Source organism: Barbatula barbatula, assembly GCF_947034865.1.
Source record: "Barbatula barbatula genome assembly, chromosome: 13".
In the NCBI taxonomy this organism is placed as follows: domain Eukaryota; kingdom Metazoa; phylum Chordata; class Actinopteri; order Cypriniformes; family Nemacheilidae; genus Barbatula; species Barbatula barbatula.
In genome coordinates, this window is record NC_136776.1 from 17228002 (window position 1) to 17252470 (window position 24469).

The 24469-nt window shown below is 36.9% G+C and overlaps 2 protein-coding genes across 4 annotated transcripts; both read right to left on the reverse strand.

The window, feature by feature from the left end:
- Positions 1-1936: 1936 nt before the first annotated feature.
- LOC306902556 (guanine nucleotide-binding protein subunit alpha-14-like) lies at positions 1937-13956 on the reverse strand. 2 transcript variants are annotated; one of them, XM_079471199.1, is made up of 8 exons: positions 13460-13872; positions 12979-13134; positions 11583-11767; positions 10958-11112; positions 7960-8088; positions 7039-7168; positions 6415-6568; positions 1937-2719 (listed from the first exon to the last, which is right to left on the reverse strand). In XM_079471199.1, exons 2-8 carry the CDS (start codon positions 13127-13129, stop codon positions 2517-2519), a joined length of 1107 nt encoding a protein of 368 aa, XP_079327325.1. In that variant the 5' UTR covers positions 13130-13134; positions 13460-13872; the 3' UTR covers positions 1937-2516. The 2 variants fall into 2 exon arrangements, with proteins under 2 accessions (XP_079327325.1, XP_079327324.1); XM_079471198.1 differs by having other exon boundaries at positions 2216-5401; positions 13460-13956.
- Positions 13957-18126: 4170 nt separating this feature from the next.
- LOC306902422 (guanine nucleotide-binding protein subunit alpha-14-like) lies at positions 18127-24404 on the reverse strand. Of its 2 annotated transcripts, XR_013787443.1 has the most exons (9): positions 23954-24361; positions 23504-23671; positions 22302-22486; positions 21715-21878; positions 21473-21601; positions 20634-20763; positions 19785-19938; positions 19420-19697; positions 18351-18855 (listed from the first exon to the last, which is right to left on the reverse strand). XR_013787443.1 is itself a non-coding variant. In XM_079470954.1 (8 exons), the coding sequence occupies exons 2-8, from the start codon at positions 23643-23645 to the stop codon at positions 19495-19497; spliced, it is 1107 nt and encodes a 368-aa protein (XP_079327080.1). In that variant the 5' UTR covers positions 23646-23671; positions 23954-24404; the 3' UTR covers positions 18127-19494. The 2 variants fall into 2 exon arrangements, 1 of the variants encoding a protein (XP_079327080.1); XM_079470954.1 differs by having other exon boundaries at positions 18127-19697; positions 23954-24404.
- Between the last annotated feature and the right edge of the window lie 65 nt (positions 24405-24469).

Consider the following 24469-nt stretch of genomic DNA (forward strand, 5'->3'; position numbering starts at 1 on the left):
TGCATGTTTGTCTCCACGATTTGAGGTTCAAGACCAGCACGATTCCAGAAACTGAAGTTGTGGAATGTGAAATTTTGTGTTCTCGGTTGTATATTTTGCATTCTCGTCTTTGTAAGAGAATGCAAAGTATTTTCAGGGAACAAACGTTTTGCGAGAAAATGCTGTCCAAAGACTATGTGGAAGGTCTGCCATAGAATTGAACGTTGTACTAAAATGATAAGCGAACAGATGCTTGTTTCACTAGGGTCATAGCCTGTGAAAGTGTGACATTGGTTCTCTTTCAAGAGATCTCTGTTGCGATGAGGGTAAAACCTCCTTGTGCCCTCGTCTTTCAATGGATGCGGCACAGCAGGTTAGAAAGTTCAATTTTTTTTTGTGGTGTAGCTAATTTCCGTTTTTGATGACCCCAGACCTATAATCTGTTTTATAACTATCAAGCTCCTAAAACTAGAGGAAAGAGCTTTTGGATAGATGTACGTAGCTCTTGGGGCACCTGTGGGTTAAGCCACAGGCGTAGCATTTGTTATTGTGTTTTGGTTTTGTGCCGAATTCTGTCTATCCTTGTGATTGGTTTAAATGATAGGAAGGCTGATGCCTGATTTTTATTCATCAGTAAAGCTGATGTTTATAATATACACAACTTTTCATATCCAGCAAATAGATAATGTCGCTGAAAGTTATTATTATGTTGTGGAGGAAGTGAACTAGAGGATTATGAGTACAGCAGTGGGTCACCCAGGGAAATTGCAGATGTACAATTCCTTCATAGCTGATATATTGACATTGATATATATATATATATATCAATATACAAGAGACCATTTCAAATATATGTTTTGTTTTTCTGAATATACTATTAATAGGTATGTATTTAGACTAAATTATTGCTTTTGTTCCATTCTGTGAATTACTAACAATATTTCTCCCAAATTTCAATTACAAATATTTCCTTTTATAGTTTCAATTTGCATTTATTTGCAGAAAAGGAGAGAAACGGGTCAAAATCACAGAAAGATGCTCTTTATGGCTTCCGACAGTATTCATGTTAATATTCACTTTCAAGCAATACAATAGTTAAAAAATAAATATATCATAACCTTGATTTTTATAACAGTTTTATCACAGTTTTTTTTACTCAACAGTCAGACTGTTATGGCCACAATACATCTAGAAATGCTGACAGAAGGACATTTGGAATGGTCTCTTAATTGTCTTTGTTAACTGCTGTTTTGCAACTGTAACTGTAAATATGGGAAATTTTTGTGGCATCCTTTTTCTTGGTCAACACACTAACAGTGTGCCACACATTTTGCCTATTGATTACAATAATATAATAATTGAATTGGCCTTCTGTCACATCTTCACAACTTTTTTCGTCTTTTTCATTGAATTTAAAATAAGCACACATTATTGGTTAAAGGTCCGGTTTAACGGGTATCTTCGAAGTGTATTAAGTTTGATCACATTCATTAACGATAGATTCAGCTGTACGATTGTTTCCGAAACCAAACGCTGTGCGGGGGAGGAACTAAATCACAAGCACATAATACATGATCGCATTATTGCTGCATAACTGTTGATTCACTATAAGTTTGGGTTGTTTACATTATGCACGTAACAAACAAACAAACACACCTCAACTTCTTTCACTATCGCAAGAGTAACGAGCTGCAGCTGCAAATCCACAGCGCAGCCAATCTTGATGGTGAGCGGGTCTATTTCTTTTGCCTTGCTTTTCCGGGGAAAATTGCCCAATAAGTTACTGCGAAAAGTTGTTATGTAACGGTTTTCCGAAACCTACACGAACCTCGTTGGAGTGTATTCGAGCAAAGAAATAATACGTAATACGTCCAACTCGTTTTTTGACAAGTTGACCATGTTAAGCATTAGAAGCCAACACGTTTAACATTGTAAAGAAGTCAGAATGCATGAAACGGCGTTTAATCTCCCCTTTAAGGATTTGTTTTAATTCAACAGTACTTACAGTACATTCACTTCAGGATCAATCTAAAACAGCTCTTGAGCAACTAGACGTTTATCGCTCACGGTTTCGTGGGATCACAATGACCTTTCACATAAAATTATTGCATTACAAATTGAGATCCTTGTTAAAACTTTACTAAAACTGAGTGCACCTGCTTTATTAAACATTTCAATGCTATTGAATTATTCATATTTTGTGATATTCTCTTTCAGTATGGCTTAGAAACAGTTTGGTTAGAAACAGTTTTATTGCCTAATGATGCAATACAACACATTTTCCAGGTACGCAATGCTCAATAAAAAAATCAGTCAAGACAGTAAATGCACATCAAAAAGCTAAAAGAACAATATGGTAGGGGTATGGTATTGAATAACTACATTTAAAAAAGTAAAACATTACTTATATCAACAAAACTTAGTATTTCTTTTGTTAGCAAAGACTGCACTCTTAAGGAAACAGTTTGCCCAACGGTTTCATTGTTTACTCATCATCCTGACAATTCATTTCAGTTTGAAATGGTGATCATCATCTTTTAAAGCATACCAATTGACTCCAATTCCTTGACGAGAACGGTTTTCTTGACGTCATCGAAGACCTTACGGATGTTGTCGGTGTCCGTTGCACAGGTGAAATGGTAGTAAATGTGCTTCCTCCTGCCATTACCACGATTCAAAGCTTGTGAAAGGTACATGTTAGAGATGTGCTCCATAGCGTCATTCACATCCCCGCTGTGGCCTGATATCATAATAGGGTGGAGTTAGAAGAGAGTGGACAATAAGGAAAAAAACTAAGTAGTAAGACTTAATATGACCAAAGATTTGGGTGTTGCAGGGAGAAAATTAAAACAAAAGATGTCAACGGTTGTTTATGTCACCTTAGAAAACCAGTTTATTAATATTAAGGATGCTGACAAACAGCAGAGGGTGTTCAAATCTAATCTGACAACGGTAATGTATATAAATATCTACACATTTTTTAATAAGTTACTATAGCCTTAAAAAGCTCATGACACATGGTTTGACTTTTTTAAGCATTGTTTTTTTGGAGTAAAACAGTAACCATATATTAACCATGATATTAATTTACTATAGAAACTATTATCTTTTCTGATTCATTCACAGTTAATACTTTAATATTACATATGGTATAAATCTTATGGGCTTATTAGGTTTATTTAGATGGTTAAACGTCTATTTAACACATAATTCTACATAATGAGGATAGTTTATTCATATATTCAGTAAGGATGTAACAATATTATCGATATTGTGTTATTGTGTTATAATAGCAATTGTCTCAATAATATCGTGGTCACATGACTGTATGAAACTATAGGTCTTCCGGGCCTAACATAGAGAAAAGAATCATACTGTAGATGTTAGATTAGGCAAGGTCTATCTGGTGCAATTATTTTATCTTAAAAAAGAGATTTTAGATCATTTGACCCATCTCATACTATGATCATAACTGTTGCATAGATGTATATGAGAGAGAAAATAGGATGCTTATGGCACGTTTCCTTATACTAAGTCATAATTTGTCAATACCGTACCATGGACTTTATACCGAGGTTTTGAGATATGAAATTTTGATATTGTTACATCCCTAGTATTGAGTATATAACCCCTCCAAAAGTTTTTACAGTATATATCATGCATAATACATAAAATACAAAAATAATCTGGCTCAACCTATGTTAATAAATTTGTGAAAAGTAACAGTGTACTGTAAAGAAACATATGATTTCTGGAAAATGCATTGGGAAATTAACAGCCAGATTATCTCTTAAAACATCTCTAAATTGCATCTGGGAACACTTGAAACAGCTGAAACTACAGTATGGTCAAAGGGTCTGAGGCCACATTGAAGAAAAAGTCTTTACAAAGTTATTTACGATTCATGACTGGAAGGTCACTTTACAAATACTTTTTACATGCAAAGATTTTTGATGAAATGTATCAATTAATCCTACTTGGATAATATCATTTTAAATAAAATAAACCCTGAAGTAGAAAATTTTTGACTCCGTTTTGATCTTTTGTGGTAATCTTGCCTTTGTATCTACAATAAAAAGTACTACATTTTAGGTTCTTTTAATGGCACAATTACATACAAAAAAATGTGTTACTTTTTTATACCAGTCAATGTAGCTCGCACCCTTTTGAGGTAATCAGGACAGTTTAATATATATTTATTAGAGATGCACCGATATATCGGCCAATAATCGGTCGAACAAAAGCCATTTTTCAGCCGATAGTTTAAAAATAGACAATGATCAGGGCCGATATATACTGTCAATCAAAAGAGGACAGGAAAATGTTTTTTTCTGCTCTGTATGCATAAAATTTAAATAAACATTACCAGTTTGATGTTCAAAATTAATAGTCATTGAATGAATTAATAAAATTGATAGAAAAAAGATAGGAAAAATCATTTAATTTTCAAAATCGGTATCGGCAGATATGACTCTGAATAATCGGCTATCAGTTTCAGTGGAAAAATTTAGTATCGGTTCATCTCTTCTATTTATTTAGCCTAACATTTTTTTTAAAAAGGCACACAAGTCATTTTACTTGGCAAGAACAGTGTAGTGAAGGGCTAGTAAACTCTGATCCTTAAAAGTGTGTTGGATTAAGGTTGGAACTAAAGGACTGGAGTTCGATAGCCCTGATGTAGTGTTTCTCCACCCCCTCGAAACCAAAACACGCCACACCACAAATATTCGGTCGGCTGTGCTACATTCCTCCAACAACCTGGGGTGAGATATGACAACTTTGGAAAGTGTGTCATTCCGACCAGCGGGAGGTGCTGTGTGCCTGTGCAAATGTTTTTTTCACACGACATTTTAGGTTATAACAGATTCGAAAAGAATCTGCAAATATCTTCATAATCCACCCACTTTTAGCAATTTATCATGAGTGCAGATTCTGAACGGGCCTGGTTGTAAACAATGACATTGTGTTAAGCATTCAAAACTTCATTCACCAAAAGTAAATAACAAAAAGTCTAATAATTCAAGAAAAGATTAGTCAAAAGACAAAGCAAGGAAAGGTTGCACAAGAAACAACACTGAACAATATCCTTTGTGTATTTCATGTAGGTCCGTTGAAGTGGTTTGACTGCAAATCCAGAGGCCAAAGTGAGATCTGCGCTTAAACATCCCGAAACATCCTAAAAGGACCAGCGCTTCATTGGTGCTTCTTGAAGGGTCAGTTTATAGTACTCCAAACTCCTTCAGAGATGCGATCAGTACGGTGTCTTTCACATCACTGAAAACCTTCCGGATGTTACTGGTGTCCGTGGCGCAGGTGAAGTGAGAGTAGATGTGTTTACATTCCTTGTTCTCAACATTGACGGCCTTGTGTTGATACATCCCTGAGATGTACTCCATGGCTTCTTGCGCGTCCCGACGTTTGCCTGAGGGTGGCACCAAACCACAGAGGAGGGGAGGGGTTAGTACAAGCTCGGAAGGTAAGAGTGATTGAACTGGGAGGAGCTTATGCAAATATACAGAAGGGAAGAGCTATTGATGATGTTTAATATATATCATTATAGGAGCTCAAGGGTCGACAGTGTCGGAGCAGTTTACAATTATCGAGCTAGACAAAAATCTTTATTTACTCAGCCTCATGATGTTTGGAAAAAACAAGAAGTCCTTTAAATTCATACCCTGATAGCACACATACATCTAAAAGACGTCTACTAGACGTCTGCATTTACATCTGCTAGACATATTTTCTGCAATACATCTGCTTTGGAAACAATGTGAAAAAAGTAACAATATCATCGATATCATGTTATAGCACTAGCAAAATTGTCTGAATATTATCGTGATCACATGACTCTATATGACACGATAGGTCTTCCGGGGCTAACATAGAGAATGTTAGAAAAAATCATACTGTAGATGTTACCTTTGGTAAAACGCTCCCTGCCAACTGAAAACAATTCAAAAGGGGCGTGTCTAACAGCAAAAGACACGTTCTGTCTGATCAGGCCCTTAGAATGTATGTAAACTGCCCTTTCTAAGATGTTTTTACACAGCAGATGTTTTCCAGATCTTTAGTAGACGTCTTACAGGCGTACCTGGGTATTCCATCATTTTTTGACTCTACGAAAGAAGTTTTTTATTCCATATAAGAGAAAATGCGGAAACAACGTGAAGATGAATAAAGGTTGACGGAGGCACAGAATTGGGTATTTTATGATGGCCGCTGGTAACGGGGGCAGTGGAAGAAAGAAACTTACCAAGACTGCTTGCATATTACCTTTAAGCAATAAATACACCAATGTTAAAGCAAAACCTTTCCCATTTGATTTATAAAGACCATAGGAACACTGGCAACTGCTGTCAACTTAGTTGCATTCCTAAAAAGTCAAATATTTCGTGAGAAATCACTATGTGGGTGCACAAACCCTTTTTTCCATACCTTGGAAAGTCGGAAAGTACGTTTGTAGGTCTGACGTCTGGATCTTTTCTGCCAGGATGTCCTTCTTGTTTAGGAAAAGGATGATGGAGGACTTGGCAAACCATGACGAGTGGATGGTTGTGTAAAAGAGCGATACGCTCTCTTTCATGCGGTTCTGCGGTTAGATAGAGGAAGAATTTATAGCAGGATGCTTTTTTTATTATGGTGCAGGAGAGATTGCATTATTTATTAGCAAAGTAAGTCAAGAGAAAAGGAAGAGGTGTTATCAGGGTACTTTTCAATCCCTGTTTTTCTAGGATTTTTTATTGGGAATATATTTTCAGGACTGTCAGTGGCATACTGTAATGCAAAAGAAATCATTATGATTACTAAAGGTTGTGCTAGCCATATGGGATTGTCATGGACCTATACTGACACCTAGTGATGTGGATGTAGCATCATTCAATATCAATAGTTTTCAGTCTTAGATGACATGTGCGGAGTCTGACTTCAGCCATGAAGGTCAGTCATGGTTCATTTATCAAGTGTAAATATTCCTCGCAACAGTATTTGTTCCACTACATTTAATTTACGGCCTTAATTTAATTTTAATCTAAATAAATCATTACTGTGTTAGAGACTCACATCTTTGTTATTCTCCTCCAGCACCTGGTCATACTCGCTGAGAGATGCTAAAAATATCAGAGACGTCACATTCTCAAAGCAATGGATCCATTTTCGCCTTTCGGACTTCTGCCCGCCGACATCTACAATCCTTAAGAAAAAAGAGTCACGTAAGAATCGCATAGAAGTTCAGTCATTCTTGGAACTTTTTGTTAAAACTAGAAACAATCAACACTTACTGACAGAGCCTATAATTTAATTTTACTTCCTTGCTGTCATATATCAAACGTGTCTACTTCAGACTTTGTTTGTCTCTTAGTCTAAAATGTCAATGTAGTTACACTTTAAATGGTGCTTTCTCGTGTAAAACTCGTTGTCCTTATGTTTGCTGAATTGCTTAGGTGCACTGAGTGGTTAAGAGCCTGTTGCTATGTGGTTGCTAGGGTAAGTCCAGTCAACTTTATTTATATAGCGCTCTTTACAGTTTTCATTGTTACAAAGCAGCTGTACATAAAACATTTTGACTATAAACAAAACGTTTAAAGTTATACAAGTAAAAACACAGAAGACAGACACACACATTCTTTCTCATAGATATACTGTGGGTTCCCATACGGTAGCTATTTCCTTTCGTTTATGGTTCTTTATTTTTCTCACATTTTCTCATCCTGCTTAGGAAAGTAACAACAACTCTCAAAGTCCAACATCATTATTTATTTTAATTTCCATCTTTGGTTCTCTTGCCAATAACATGTACAAACAAAACTGGCTACATCGGATGCTAAAGACAGGTGACAGTTCCTGTTTCCTGTTAACAATATTTTCCGAAATAACTATTTACGGTTAAGGAAACAACCTTTCAGATTACACATCGTATGTTATTTGTATGGAAAAGAAGGCAACATGCCATGACGTCTACAAAATTGCTGCTAGTGTGTTTACCTGAGAGTGATCCTCTCCACACTAAAGGAATAGTCATTGATGCCTGTGGTGGGGAATCGCACTCGGAGCACATCCTGAGCCGTGGGGATGAAGTCTGCGCTTGCGATGCGGTCTAAATTTGTCATAAAGCTGAAAAACATATAAAACATACATCAAGCATGTCACAAGTTTAAAGGAACAGTTCACCTGAAAGGCCAACATTCTGTTATCATTAACCTACCCACATGTTGAGCCAAACACAACCCTTTCTTTCTCCCATGTGACCAAGAAGGTAAATTTACAGTGTTTTCCACACACAAATATAACGAATTAATGCTTATAAATGCTTGGAACATAACGCTAGGTCCCTTTATTTGTGCTTTTCGTCATTTTGGAGCTTGATAGCTCCAGTCCCCATTCACATTCATTATGACACAAGGTCTTATTTATGACAGACGTTTGAAGTGACATGTTTGCCTTATGAGAACACAATGAACTTCAAACGTTGCCTAAAGTTTTGAAGACGTACATTTATAAAAACATTTAGAACTGTGTGAATGTGATCAAACGAATGTATGGTGGTTTTTAAGTTGCATCATGTTTGCGTTGTGCTTTATTGGTGTTTGTGTTGTAGATGGACGTTTAATTAAATGTCATGGTTTGTTTGTGTTTCTTATCATGGCATGACTTGTAGAATTGAAAGCATGATCGGATAGGCAGGAGGAGAGAATGAGAGAGCGAGATCACGGCCAGTGAGGAAAAATAAAACATTGCGAGTGTATTTTAAAGGGAAACGATTAAACAGTGAAGGTACAGTTGGAGTCTGTGTTGCATGGAGTCGACCAACTTCTGGCACCTGTGAAGAGGTATTCCAGCACAGGACGATTGCACTACAGACCACAATTCCTCTGCATTTCTTGGTTTTGCCTCAGAAACGGTGTTTTTGATGTCACCCCACAAATTGTCTATTGGATTAAGGTTTGGAGATTGGGCTGGCCACTTCATTACGTTAATCTTGTTGGTCTTGAACCAAGATGCTGCTTGCTCACTGGTGTGTTTGGGGTCGTTGTCATGTTAGAACACCCATTTCAAGGGCATTTCCTCTTCGGCATAAGGCAACATGACCTCTTTAAGAATTCAATGTCAAACTCAAACTGATCTATGATACCTGGAATCCGATCAACAGGCCCAGCACCATAGTATGAGAAACATACCCATATCATGATGCTTGCGCCACCATGTGTCACTGAATTCAAGCCACAGTACACCGTGAAGACAGTGTTTGGGGGTCGTCTGACATATTAACTGCGACCCCTAGACCCAAGAAGAACAATCTTGCTTTCATTAGGTCACAAAACCTTGCGCCATTTCTCTTCAGTCAATGTGTTCTTTGGCAAATTCTAACCTCTTTAGCACATTTTTTTCAACAATGAGACTGGGGGGGGGGATAGCTTGGCTTCAAATAGGCGTCTTGTAATTGTTACAGTACTCACAGGTAACTTTCTTTGATCACCCTGGAGGTCATCATTGGCTGGCTCTTTGCCATTTTTGCTATTCTTCGATTCATTTGAATGGCAGTTTTCCGTTTTGTTCCACGTCTTTCTGGTTTTGGTCGCCATTTTAAAGCATTTGATATCATTTTAGCTGAGCAGTCTGTCATTTTCTGGACTCCTTTATATGATTTTCCCATATGATTTATATGATTGACACCAGTATTTTCACAGAATGATTTATCTCTCTATTTGAACTCTACACTGCTATTATTTTGAACACGCCCCTTTTCAGTTAATGATTCAATAACACAGAATTAGCAGCGTGCATCTCATGACTGTTGGGTCTGTTGGTTTTCTATTGCTATAATTAAATTCAATTTAATTGCTCTCCTAAGGCATTATGTGGAACGATTTCACAATTTTCACAGTACACGCATACATTTTTTTTATATACACTTCCAGTCAAAAGTTGACTTGGGTAAAATGTTTCTAATAATCTTAAAATCTGAAGTAGTATGCTTAAATGTTTGAAACTAGTTTTGTAGACTCATATATAATATAATGGTGACAATATATTAGTTTTATTTATTACTTTTTAATGGATTACTTTAATGGACCAAATAATGGATAAAAAGCAGCCAATAAGAGCCATGAATAGATGAAAACATCTTTAATTCTGTTCCAAAAGCGTTCCAGGTTGAGACCTCAAGAACTTTGAGATGCTAAAATATTACAGTTTTGATTTATTTGAGATGTTTTAAGTTAAAATATACTTCCCACGGTAACAAATGTAATTTCATGGTTTTGATCCGTTCACTATTATTCTAGTGTAAACCTGGTGGTTGGTTCAACAACAAAATTAAATAAAAAATAAGAATGGTTCCCTTAACATCATGACTTAATTCAACTTAAAAATCTTAGTTAACACAATGAATTCATTAATTTCTTACACGGTTTTTAAGGTGAACTAACTGTTTTTACAGTGAGTCTGTCAGTACCTCTTTGAAAACACTTACTCTACAATTACTTTATATTAAAGATGTCCAAGCTTTCCTGTAGCTTAGTGGTTAGAGGTCATGGGTTCGATCCCAGGGATTGCACATACTCAGAAACCAATGTATAGTGTAATGCAGTGTTTCTCAACTGGGGGTGTGCGGACCCTTAGTGTACAGTTGCGTAATTGCAGGGGGTCCGTAGAACCCTTTAAAAATGTTTTGAGTTATAATCTTGCATTCAGGGTTTGAAATCAACACCCACCAGATGCAGATAAAAAAAATCAACCGAGTCGGCTACTGCAGTCAAATGAATTGCCAAATTGACTGGCTCTGTTTGCTTTTGAATTGCTCTTGCAGTACTGTGATATCATATGCCCGGTGGTTCTGCGCAAGTGTGACAATGTGAGTGTCACAACCCCTTAAGCAATGACAATTAAGCACAACCTTAAAGTGTCTTGTCTTTTTAAAAAAAAATACAGAGGACTACTATAGCTCCCTGTACTATATTTTTTACATCTTAAACATACTTACTATTCTGTAGAGTCCAGTAGCTGATACTCTCTGCGACGTTTGTAACAGTTCCTGATACCCGGGTCAGCCCAAAGTCGCCGAATAGCTTCAACATACATTCTGTTTAATTGCGTCACATGGATTATTTCCACCTGTTGAAACTTTTGACTGTACACCTAAAGACAATAAAAGGAACATTTGAGGTTATAAAAACAAATTACTATTATCCTATGAAGTAAAGGCTATCTGAAAGGGGAAGTGCCACAGCTATTGTATTCAAACAATTTAGGTGATGGTTTTGGTGTACACAGTTTATCAATTATTAATATATTACTACATCATATTTTACATTTTGGGGGTTTTGATGATATTAAACCCCCTAGATATATATCTTTGGTCCCTTCATTGATGTAAAGTCTATGTGAATGTTTGCCACCTGCTTATGTTTACATCGATAATGTAAATGTAACATAAGAAAAAAGTGAGTGCAATTTATAATCATTGTGTGACATCACCTCTTTCAGATATTCTCAACGATGAGATTAAAATCTGTAGTTCTCAGAACTGTGCGGCTAATACACAGGCATCAAAGTCTATTATATTTTAAAGGGTTTAATCACAGGTATTTTACACTCAAGCTGGTCACCTCATTCTGTGGGTTGGCGTAAGGAATCTTTAGAACGGTCATGGCCCCTGTTAATGCCTTCATAGCTGTGAAGATATTCTGGTAAACCAGTTTAGCATACGAACGTCTGTCTTCTTCCGAAAACCCCTTTCCGTGAATAATCCTCATTTGTTTAATAAAAGTCGTCTTCCCACTTTCTCCGGTGCCTACATTTAATGAGAAGAAATGTAAAAAGGGGGCAGGGCAAGAACAACAAACAATATTTCACAATGGGATTATACAATCAAGTCACGTGACAAAAATGGAGAAAAGACATGCGAGGTACAAATAATGGTGTATCCTGAAACCACTCCTTCAAGTAAAATGCTTTAGCTTTTTCTTGTGCATGCTGGAATGTTATCTGTCCTGTTAACAAAGAGGCGACAAAAAGAAATAGAGACTGTAATCATAAGTAGGCCGCTAATGCTAAAGTCATGCAGTGCAGAAAAGCATGCGGTCCAGCGTGTTTGGATGCTTTTAACTTGAGGTGTCATGCACTTTGGGAGAATTCCTTTGGTTTTCCTTTACGTGTGTAGTTTTTGAAAATTAATTGACGGTGATTTAACTAGACAGGCGTTAACAAGTTATCCGTGACTCACGGCAGTCCTCAGTTTAATCAATGTTTCTCAAAGGGCAAATATTTGACGTGCAAACAATCTTTCACCACATCAAATCAATGTAAAAGGGCAACGTTAGAGAAAGTGAATGGAATGTTACAGAGTTCCCATTTTTAACTACCTAACATCAATACAAAATGCACAAACATGCATGAATGAACCAGGCGCTTTGTAACATTGCAAAACAAGAGAACGTCCAGACACTGGTATCCCCATCTTCACGATTACCTGTCAGGAATTTGTCCGTCATGAGACACCAGATCGCAAACTTTTAGATAAGAGATCAAACAAACCGTACAAAACTGGCCATTTAGAACTATTTTAATGAATATTTTACATGACACGTCAAGCGGTGTCCTGCGGTGTGACAAGTTATACTAAATTTGAGCAGCATTTTTGAAATTCTTGCATAATAATGCATCTCAATTAGGATCTAGGACTTTCAAAGGAAAAGGTTTAAGGGTGGTTCAAAATCTAACAAATGGCGTAAGGTTGCAACGCCTAAAATATACTCGTAGTATCATCTTACATTTTTAGCTAAATCCTTGCTGTTGAATAAAAGATATGGCTATTATTTGGCAATCACCATAAGTCAAAGTTAATTTGCTTAAATACTTTTCATCACGTAATTGTGAATGACTCGGTCATCCACAAACCCTGAGAATTACATAAACAACGAGCTTCACCACTTGAATTGCCTTTTTAGTTTCCATATTTGTGTTTATATATTTTCAAACGTATCTACAAGTAAATAATCTCACCCAATAAAAGTATTTTGATCTCTCGGTGTTCTCTTTTCTTCTGCTCCGCCAGGACGCGTCTTATTTCATTGTGCACCACGATAGCGCTCCTGTCTTCTTCAGACAAGCAACAGGTGCACCTCCTGTAGCACCATCTCCAACAGCCCCCCATTTCCCCTATGGGACAAAAATAACCTATATGTACACAAATGTAATGTATTTCTTCCTAGAGAAATGGGCCGACATAAGTGGTAACTTATGTATCCAAGTTACAACGTATGTCTTGTAATGTATAATATTTTATGGGAGTATAAGTAAAACTCATGCGTACTATGAAGTTCCGGTAAAAAAATGTCTTGTGTATTTTGAGGTCTTCGTAAAACCCAAACATATATCTCTGACGTCGTGGGAAAAAAAACACTAAACACCCATTTCAATACCGAATATACACATTTAATAAAAGAAAACGTTTAATGAAGTTGAAGCGCGATGAATCTCTCACCTGCATTCGTCGTCACACCTCCACGGGCAAGTCTATGCGTTTACGAAACGCGATCCATCCTTTTAGGCAAAAAGTCAAAAGTTCGTCTACAAGTTTCCACAAACAAATATCCAGACGCTACATTACACCATTTATATTCTTAGCTTTGGAAAGCTCTGCCTGCAACTGAGGAACGTTTTTAACCCGGACGTCTCTGCTAAGCGAAAGCTCACACGAACGGACTGCGTCTCAAAACCTAGTAAGCTTCCTGCCTAGACAGCAGCTTGAGGCATCTTAGGAACGCAAAGGACGCGTGCTTGGTTAAATATCTAGGTTCGCCGTGACGGAAGAGACGCGCGGGGGTCTCGAGGCGCGACGCAGCAGTGGAGACGCGCCCATCACGCGTACACAAAGCAATAGTTACAAAAAAGTACACCGAGTGAATACAAGAACGCCTCTCTTGTCAACTCTCATTTAGACGTGCCCTGAGTCAGCACTTCTAAGTACTTTCTAAGATTGGCATTACATCTCACAAAAAGATTGCCAAGTAGGCAGCACGGAAGGTTTTGAGACACTGTCTCTGAAAATGCGTTTTAAGTGCCAAAGCTGTGATTAATGCTGATACTAGTTTTAACATCCTAGTGTTACTACACCTTATAGTGTCCAAAAGAAAGCTAACAACTAAATTATAAAACCTTGTATAAACGCTCTATTGTATGAACTACAGGTAATGGCATTATTGTGACTTTACATTAGGCGCACTTGCTTACAGGTAGCCTATACGTTTAAGCCATGAGCTCTTGTAATCATTAAACTGAGGGAAAAACTACAATTAGGGCAAAATAAATGCTGGAAACCTGTTTCAGAAGTCAAAAGTGGAGTTCACTTCTTGAATAGCTGTGCATGTATTGACACTCCCCTTTCTTGTGTTGTCTGTGGATGTCAATCTTTTGTCTTCGCCGGCAGAACCGGTATATCGAGTCATTCATGAGCGAGTCACAGATATTGAGATCACCTACACGCCGCATGTTGCCCTGGGAACCAGGGGAGTAAAGTATGCCAAAGTCCTAAAGGGATATAATCATAGAAACCCAGATTTTTTGTCATTTTTGTGTATTCGCGTTATTAAATAAATTAACATATTGTAAAACTTGAAAAAAGCTTGGGAGTTTGAACTGAATTCTCAAATAAACCCCTGCCAGTCACATGTTGCCGCCTTTAATCTATTTATTTATTTATTTATTTATTTATTTATATTGCTTTGTTGTTCTATGAGATGGAACGTGGTTCCATCAAAGAGTTACAAATGTATATATGTGTCTTAGGGCCTATGTTTATATAAAAGAGCAAAATTCACACAACACGCGTAATATTTGTTTGGGTAACACTTTACATTAAGGTACCCTTTATAAAGCATTTTATCCAGTCTGACAGCCTTTATTGCAAACAACAATAGCAATGAATCTGCATTCGAGTCAAATAAATAATGAATAAATACATTTAGGAAGCATTTATAGCATGCGAGTTAAAAATGGCTCAATATTTGGCAGGTATTTCGTTAGAATCCCCATTTTTATTCATGCAGTTATAACTGCTTTATAATGCATTTGTAAATGACTTATTAATCATTAGTGAACACATTTCTAAATGCTTTATAAATGTAAAGTGTTACCATTTTAGGTTATAAAGTCCACAGATTACATGACCAAAAATGATAATATCTTGTTTGCACGCAATTTGTGGACACAAATACTAATTGTGGGTATGAATAAAGTAAAAGAAAGACGGTTTCAGCGTCAACAACATAACCGTGACGTGGACCAAACTTAACTTCCGGTAGACCGCCACAAAGAATCAATAGCTGTCGAGTAGTTTTAATATGATACAATTAATATACAATAAAATATTAATATATTTTAAATATAAAATAAACTGTTATATTATAACCAAACACAGACTAGTAAACTTGGTGCGTCTGATAAAACGATCTATATATGCTAAGTACGTAGGCTAATAGTTCAACGACTAGGGCACCTGCAGTGAACACTGATGTTAGTTGTCCTCACTTTATTTCTAGTAATGAGAGGGCCAAGAACTGCTGTGATTTCAATGAGAGACTGGGCCACCTAAAGACCAACTTTTGATTCAACAACAACAACAACCAAAACAAGCAAACAAAACTGTAACACAACTATAAAAGAACATAAAATAAATTATACTTGACCCAGCAAATGCTCGAAGGATGTTGATTGCTTGAGTTCAGTCATGCAGTCAAAAGTTTTAGAGTAAATTTGACTTCTTGGTGCATCACAAAAGTCAACATTGTTGTTGATGTTATCATATTAAGGTTGTTAGTTAGCCTATTCTTTCCTTCTACATGTCAAGTGGCGTCGTAATGTTTTTAAAAGGTTGATTTAAAAACATAATATTTCAATGGATGCAGTGTAAAATCTATGAAATATTTGATACAAAACCCATTTTGACTCTTGCATGTGGTTTGATTACAATTATTTTAAGAATGTGCATATATCATTATTTCCTGTAGAGAATACATGTATTATTTGTATTGTAAGGGAAGAAATGGTCATGAGATGTTGTTGGTTGCATGTTGACTGTTTTTGAACAAGACCTCTCTGTGTCTGTATTACCCGGTTAAATAGATAATATTCTGCTCATGTGTAGGGTTAATTGAAATGAGTTCAGAAACATTGGTAACCATTTTAGATCTTTAAATGAATTTTTCTAAAATGTTGATGTGAAATATGATCCAAGTTCCTTCCTATTTTAGTTTTCGCTGTAGTTTTAGTAATGACAACTAAAGCAGCCTGCAAACATAGCAATGTATATCCAAACTAAGCAACCCAACATTTCACATGATCTGTGAACTATAAATAACCTGCACTTTTAATGATTTCTTTTTCAATATTTTTCTCTGGAGTTATAAGAAAGCAATAATACAAACATACAATAAAATTGGTTTGTAAGAGTTGAATGATGCTTTAATTCAACAAAAACTGGCGAGTTTTCTGTCAGTCTGTTTATATAAACACATCACATATACACTGTGTGGGAAATTATGAAAAGATGAATGAAAAGATAAGATTGCATATGCATAATACATTTCACACCATCCTTAATCTATTCAGTGTAGATCTGTTAATAAGCTTGACTGCAAAACCAGTGGCTGGTCTGTGCTTTTAAATCCAGATAAGGCCAGCACTTCTTGGGCCAGTTTAGAGTAGGCCTACATTATACTTTTTCGTAAGATTGACAAGTGTTTTTTTAAATGTGGCAATCCTGCCGCATATCGTTGATGTCCTTGCGGATCCCGACGTTTGCCTGAGGATGGCAGTATTTAGCAGTGGAATATTTTTCGCTGACAGATTCTATCTTTACCCTCATGTTGCATGACACCCATGTGGTTAAAATAATTTAATGGTTGAATGGCTTTGGGGTGGGTAATAGGTTGGTGCAGAAAACCTTTCTATCATACCTTGGAAATCCGGAAAGATCTGATGTCTGGATCTTTTCTGCCAGGATGTGTTTCTTGTTTAGGAAAGTAAGATTGATGTTTGTTGTCTGTTGTTTATTTAGAGATGTTTCATTCATTGCCAGTTTCTTCTTACTAGAGAGCTGTGCAATGTTCTAAAAAGTGTTCTAAAAAAGAACACTTAAACTTATACCTCACGGAAATATATGCATCTTGGATGGCATTTAGGGGTTAGTAAACAACGAAAGAATTGTTTCATTTCTATGAATTATTTTGCTATATGTGGCAATATTAGTCTATATGAATCATTTTTTTAATGTAAAATTCGCAGAATTATCTTACCCAATAAAAGCACTTTGATATGCCTGCATTCTTCTCTCTGGTGCTCCACCAGGGCGAGATTAATTTCATTATGTACAGCGATAGCGTTCCTCTCCTCCCCAGATAAGCAACAAGAGGACGTATTGTAGCACCATCTCCAACAGCCTTCCGTCTTCACTAGTATACAAAAAGTAGTCAGATTTCAAGTGCCCAAAGCCTTTTATTCACGTTGAAAGACCTCACTCACCTGGCTTCATTGTCACCCCCGTATGTGTAGTCAATGCATTTACGAAACATGATCTATCTTTTTTTGCCAAACTAAGAGAAAGTCTTCTCATTTAAGAAAGTCTTCTCACACGTGAGCTGCTCTTTAAATTGAAACAACACGCCATGACTCAATGAAGACGTCTTAATGGAATGTGCCCTAAGTGCCTACACAGCATTTATATTGGTCTCTTTTGGTACAGAGGAAAATATTCTGCTATTTTGAACAGTCTTCTGTATACATTACCTATAGGCTATTTGATACCTTTTGTAGTTTACAAGAGAGAGACACATCTTGCAACAAATCTAAAGCTGTATTTGATTTCCGAACATTGACAACTAATGAAAGAATTGTGTACAGCCAAGATGAGGCTGTGAGCTCCTGTGACATCCCTTCTCCATTAACTGGTTATTATTGCGTCAGGATTGTGCATTTTATTGTCCTAAAATAGAAAATGTGTTCATAGACTGACATTTTTTTATGTTTAGACTCTATCAACAAGGGTTAAGTCAAATATAAACAGATGGTTCAATATATTCGTAAACAAATTCACTCTCTGATCATTTTTATGTCACGTCCATGACATAAAGCAATAGTTTTTAAATGTGTTTTCCCAAATGTTTATTTCTCTTTCTTATGGACGGTTGCAAATGATTTGTATGGTGTAGATGTGGAACATGGTGGTTGGAGTGCAGAGCCATTGGGGTGATAATGGGAATCTCGCCTAGTGAGCCAAAAGGGCTAGAAACGGCCCTGCTCCAGTGTGAAATACAGGAATGTATTTTGTTTATGGTCAGTTACGGTATTGTGTATTTACAGTAGGAACACTCATCACGCCAATTTTCCATTTTAATTTCTAATTTCTCTCCTGTGCAAATTTGAAAAGAAACAGAAACACATGTTTTTGGAAACACATATTAGCTATAGTAGCCAAGATATAAAAAAAGGTTGGAACTACAAAATGGATTATTAAATAGATAAGGGTGCATTGGGATGACCCCAAAAATGTATATGTCCTAAAGTCAGTGTCTCTTGGGGTGATCAGTTAATTGCCTACTCCACTCCTTCAGAGATGAGATCAGCCCTGAAAACCTTCCGCATGTTACTGGTGTCCGTGGCGCAGGTGAAGTAAGAATACATGTGTTTTTTCCCTTGTTCTCGCCATTGACACCCTGCTGTTGATAAATCTCCGAGATGTACTCCATGGCTTTTTGCACGTCCTGACATCTGCCTGAGGGTGGCACCAAACCACAGAGGAGGGTCAACTTTGATGGAGGAATTAGCGAGCCAAGAGGAGTGGATGATGGTGTGGAACGAAGACAAACTCTCTTTAATGCGATTCTGCAGTCAGAGAAAGAGGCTTTTAATGTCAAAGTGTCACTCTGCAATTAGTTTATTACTGTTTTGCCTTTTGAGAAGTTTTCGACTCATGACATCACAACTGTATGGCATCAAAGTAGATATGAGAGCATACAGAGCAGACAGACCGTTGGTTGGAGCATGCAGACCACTTTTGTTTTTAACTGTGTCTGTTTTACCCAATATAATGCGGTTCACAGAGGTCCTAGAGACTATAACTTAAAAAAATGGAAAAGCAAAGCTGGAAAGCGCTTTTATAATCTAGAAAGCTCCAGTCTGATTGACTGCCCTCATTGACTTTAGTGAGAGGAGCACCGTTTATTTTGATAGTTTGCTTGGAAACAAAGATGTGTTCACCTATAAGGGCACCAGGTTTACAGAATGAGCACTTGTAAAGACTCTCAGTGGCATGTAAACCATAAATGCAGATGTCATGCTTTAACACCAGTTTGACTTTCAAGAGCACTAGGATAAATCTGCCTCTAAACTAATGTTTGGTGACTTTACATATCACTTCAGTGGTTTCTTTCTGTCTAGGTGGAATACCTGTGAACAAAATGAACTCAAATGTGGACCAGATGCCGGACCTAAGAAGATAACCGGTGTAAAAGTATATATCTCTCAGGTAAAGATGTACTCCTGTATAGCTTTCATGAGAACAGTGTCTTTAACATCAGTGAAGACTTTACGGATGTTGTTGGTGTCTGTGGCGCAGGTAAAGTGACAATAGACCCTTTTGCTGTTATTTGTCTCACGACAAACCGCCTGGTGTTGATATAATTGTCTGATGAACTTCATCGCATCTTGCACGTCTCGCCGTTTGCCTGAGGATGGAAGTGCACCGATGAAAAGCAGGTGTCAAATGCAAAGCATTACAACATGCTGTTTTTACTGCAGTTACGACAAACTACCTGTGAATTCAGGATAATACATTCTTAAGTCAGAGGTCTGAATCTTTTCTGCCAGGATGTCTTGCTTGTTCAAGAAGAGGATGACAGAGGAATCAGAGAACCATCTCGAGTGGATGGTTGTGTAGAACAGAGACAAACTCTCCTCCATTCGTTTCTGCAGTCAAAAAGTGAGAGAGTACACAGGAGATCTTCATTATTTTGAATGTTTGTCCGCAAGTAATGTAACATTGTAACAACATCTATACTGTAGTGAATGTAAACTATTTAGATTTAAAGGAACAGTTGCACTAAATATTAAAATGGTTACAGAGAATAAGTCGTGTTACATGCTGTAACTGGATTATTGAAACAAATTATAGTTTAATTACTTTAATTATAATTAATCTATTTTACAGTGTTTTTGTAGCTTGAGACCGCCAAGTCCCCATCGACTATCATTGTATGGTATTTTTAATGGCCTGCCATTTATAGTACTACCACTAGAGATCCCCGCGTGTTTGCTGTAGGGATTTACCTTCTTTCAGCTGACTGTCATAGTTCACTGACCATCTAAAGCATGCACATTTACTGTATGTGTGTGACTTCTGTAGCTTACACATTCTTTGTATATTTTGGGCATTTTCCAACAGTCACGTCATTAAAAAAATGATCATGTTAAATATTTTTCCCAACTGATCTAATACTGTAAAATAATTTGATATATTCGTCACTTTACATCCATCATGCAGTCTTTTTTCTACTTAAGTGGGCGGGTCTTGCAGAGAATAAGCTCCGATATCATCACTTTCAATCAATTTACCCTCATACTGATCAATGCCATGATTGAGAAGCAGAGAGGCAGAAACCTACATCCTTGTAGCTTTCTTCTAGATACTGGTCGTACTCGCTGAGGGAAGCTAAAAATATGACTGATGTCACGTTCTCAAAGCAGTGGATCCATTTTTTTCTCTCGCCCCGTTGTCCTCCAACATCTACAACCCTGCAAAGAGAAACATCTTATAGATATTCCTATACAATGTGTCTATTTAAATGTGTCAAGTCAAATCTATCAAGGGCACAGATATAAGAAATCACATCAACTGTCACCATTGTTGTCTCTGTAGGTGGAACTCAGCCGAAACTGAATCGCAGGAGATTTTCAGAGGCTACCGCTTTTAATCTTTTCCTCATTTCTTACTCACAATAGCTCATCGATTACGGCATTTGGATTCGTTTGAGAGTTTATCCTTAAAATATTTTCCTTCTTTCTTCGAGAAGTGAGTACCTTGCGTCCTTACTCTCACGGATGCAAGATCATATGACAGTACAGTTTAACATAAATTACCAATTATTTTCGGAAGTCTGAACCTTCTGAATACTAAAGTCACAACGTTGTAGGGCTGTCAAATGAATAATGGCGTTAAATCGCATCCGGAATAAATGTGTGTGTTTACGTTATATATATCTGTGTACTGTGCATATATATTTTGTATTAATAAACGCAAAAGATTAATATGCACAGTACACAGACATATATTATGTAAATCACAAACTTTATTCTGGATGCGGTTTATCGGTGTAAATCGTTTAAGTCATTTTGACCATATTACTTGGTGTTTAATTGTTAGTGAAACCTAACAGTCCTCATTCATTGCATAATAATAATGAAATTTCAAAAAACCAACAAAGTCTTCTTATTGGAGCCATACCTGAGGGTGATCTTCTCCATAGGAAAGCAGTGGTCTGTTATACCAACAGTGGGGAATCGAACCTGGAGAACATCTTGATCAGTTGGGACGTAACCTTCGGCCGAGATGCGGTCCAAATTCTTTATAAAACTTTTTGATTCAGCAGAGAAAAATCGATGTATTGATATGTTGTTCGCACTAAAACATGTTACTGAGCTGTGCTTTTCATTCCAAAATGAACAAACAGTGTTCAGCACACTTACTAAGCCGTGGAATCTAGAAGATGATACTCGCTGCGTCGATGGTAGCAGAACTGGAGGCCTTTATCTGCCCAAAGTTGGTGGATCACACCTACGTGAGATTTCTGAATCTGCGTTATCCGGTGAATATCAGTATCTTCGAGCAGCTGGAAAAGCTGGGCATACGTCTGCAAGATTTCACAAAAAAACGTAATATATTACAGACCTTCAGTTTGAGATGGGAGCAAAAGATCTAATGCAAAGAAAGTTTATTTTCCTATTAGCTGTCAATATAGTAAGTCATATCATATTTGTTGTTAATATATTATAGTATTACAATATGTTAAATAATATATAAACACTTGCTTTCAATATACTGTATGGAAATATATAATAGTATAATGCCTTGTATGTATTTTGTTTGGTTCATAAGAGGACGAAATTGTATGAAACCATTTTTGTTTCTTATTTATATTTACATTGTGACAACTTAGCCCATGGAGCTTAATATCATGGCTTCCAATTGGGGCATGTTGTCACAGATTGAAAGTTTCTGAAGGAGTTGCATATTTGACTGAATTTGGTAGATAATAGTAATTAATATTGGTCACCTCGTTTTGGGAGTTCATGTAGGGAATCTTTAGGGTAGACATAGCCTGTGTCATTGCCCTCATAGCTGTAAAGATATTCTGGAAAACCAGTTTAGTGTAGCCACGCCTCTCATCCTCTGAGAAACCCTTCCCATGAATGATCCTCATCTGCTTCATAAATGTTGTCTTTCCGCTTTCACCTGTGCCTGAATAAAAACAAAATATGTAAAGCACATACTGTACACATGTGAATAAAATTAAAAGCTTTGACAGAAATAACGTTCGGTGACTCATGCTTTATCAGGCAATTACTAATACACAGTGGAATGCTATGGCCGCTGAGACAATTGAGATTTTGTCAGAAACTATTGGGTGTGTTTGGATATTTTCTACATTGTGCACAAGTTATATCTTTGTTTCCTGCAGACGCGTGTTTGAACATATTTAGTTTGATTGAAATATATAATTGAATGTATTTTATTAATTGGTTAAGCCTGCCAATCCGTGCTGGCCCATCCAACAGGCAATAGCCTGGACCCACGACCGCGCGAAGGGCCTCAACTCTTAGATGGATTGTGCTTTTGCAACAGGATTGTGGGTAATGTAGTATATCATAACAACGTCATCTTAATTGATAAAGAGATAAACAACGAACGACTTATTTTAGTGATGTTGCGGTGGTAGGCTTAGGCAAACTATGGCATGGAGTTAAAAAGAGAAAAGCAGAGAAAGAAAAGCAAGCACAAAATAAAGGTATGTTCTGCTTTACATTGTTTAATGCGTAAACTAATTTATGTCCACCACCCTCTTAAACGTAACCCACATGAAAAAATAAGATTATAATTTACTCCTTGTCTCAACTTATCTTTATTTATATCTGTTTATATACAGTTGTTGCACTAAATTTAACATCTTGGTTGATTGTGTTCCACTTAAAAAAAAGCGTCTACACGTAAATATACAAATTGTCATCTTTGTGTGTTTTATTTTCAGTTGTCAAACTGCAGTGCTATGAGCCATATTTATATGGGTGGTGCCATATAATGCCTAGCGCCCCACAACCTCATGAGACGGCCCTGCAGCCAATGCACCTGTTGGAACTTGAGGATAGACTCGGGTGTCGCAACAGATGTAGGCTTTAACCTCTGGGAGGGATGTGATTCATCTTGTCATCGTAGTTGTTATTAGAAATAAAATATAAAGTCAATATATAGATATCTCACCCAATAAGATCACTTTAATCTCGTTGCGTTCTCTTTTCTTCTGCTCAGCAAGCATGCGTTTGATCTCTCTGCTTATTTCAATGGCGTCCCTCTCCTCATCAGACAGACACCACATGCAACATGGCAAGTAGTATCGACCCATTTCTTCTAGCTATAAAAATAACATGACTGAAAAACATAAAGAACAATTCACACATAAGAATGCAGTCATTTCATCTTTATTCTAACAGTGATAGACAACGAACTTTTTAATGTAGGCTAAAGGTTTAATGGAAGTTTAAATGGAAGCGTAATTGCATAAACACCCCAACGATATAAAGCCCAGCGTTTTGTTTCACGTGCTTTTGATTACATAAATATAGTCTAGAATTTCTAATCTCGAACGAAAATAATGAATAATGGCAACATATGAAAGAGGACTACTTACAGGTGACGTATATAAAAACTCACCTTCACGCGCAATCTGCTTTAAATCTTAATCAACATCCATCTTATTCACTAGGACTTGATCGGATGGGGCTTGAAGAAGTTTCCACAAACGTATCCAGAAGTTTATTTTAGTTTCCTTGTTTTCTTCACTGCGGATAGCCTACCTGTTTTTCTCGAAAGTCTTCCTGGCATGTATTCAGCATGGTGCCTTTGGCAGCTCAGAAGAATGCCTCCCGCCTGCCATTATTGGTGTAGCCTATTGAATACTCTTCATAAAGATTTGTCGGTGTTTCAGAATATGTAGAATGTTTGACAGGAAAAGTAGCTGATCATTTCATCAAAGTCAGTAGGGCGAACAGACGTTCTGAAATACAAACACAGCTTGATGCATGTGTACTTGCGTGTTACATGCTTACATTTTCTTTCAATGAAAACGTCACAGAGAGAGAGAGCGAGAGAGAGAGAGAGAGAGAGAGAGCGCTGAGATTGACATAATTCTCAACATTTTACTTCCAAACAATTTCCACATGGTGTCGA

Excerpts from the sequence above, each read along its gene's own strand:
- LOC306902556 (XM_079471199.1), bottom strand. The coding sequence starts at position 13,129 with ATGGGGGGCTGTTGGAGATGGTGCTACAGGAGGTGCACCTGTTGCTTG. Across the intron at positions 11,768-12,978 it reads GATCAAAATACTTTTATTGG|GCACCGGAGAAAGTGGGAAG; the intron begins GTGAGATTATTT and ends CATTAAATGTAG. Across the intron at positions 7,169-7,959 it reads GTGGAGAGGATCACTCTCAG|GATTGTAGATGTCGGCGGGC; the intron begins GTAAACACACTA and ends TTTTTTCTTAAG.
- LOC306902422 (XM_079470954.1), bottom strand. The coding sequence starts at position 23,645 with ATGGGTCGATACTACTTGCCATGTTGCATGTGGTGTCTGTCTGATGAG. Across the intron at positions 20,764-21,472 it reads ATGGAGAAGATCACCCTCAG|GGTTGTAGATGTTGGAGGAC; the intron begins GTATGGCTCCAA and ends TTCTCTTTGCAG. Across the intron at positions 19,698-19,784 it reads GTATTATCCTGAATTCACAG|GCAAACGGCGAGACGTGCAA; the intron begins GTAGTTTGTCGT and ends TTCCATCCTCAG.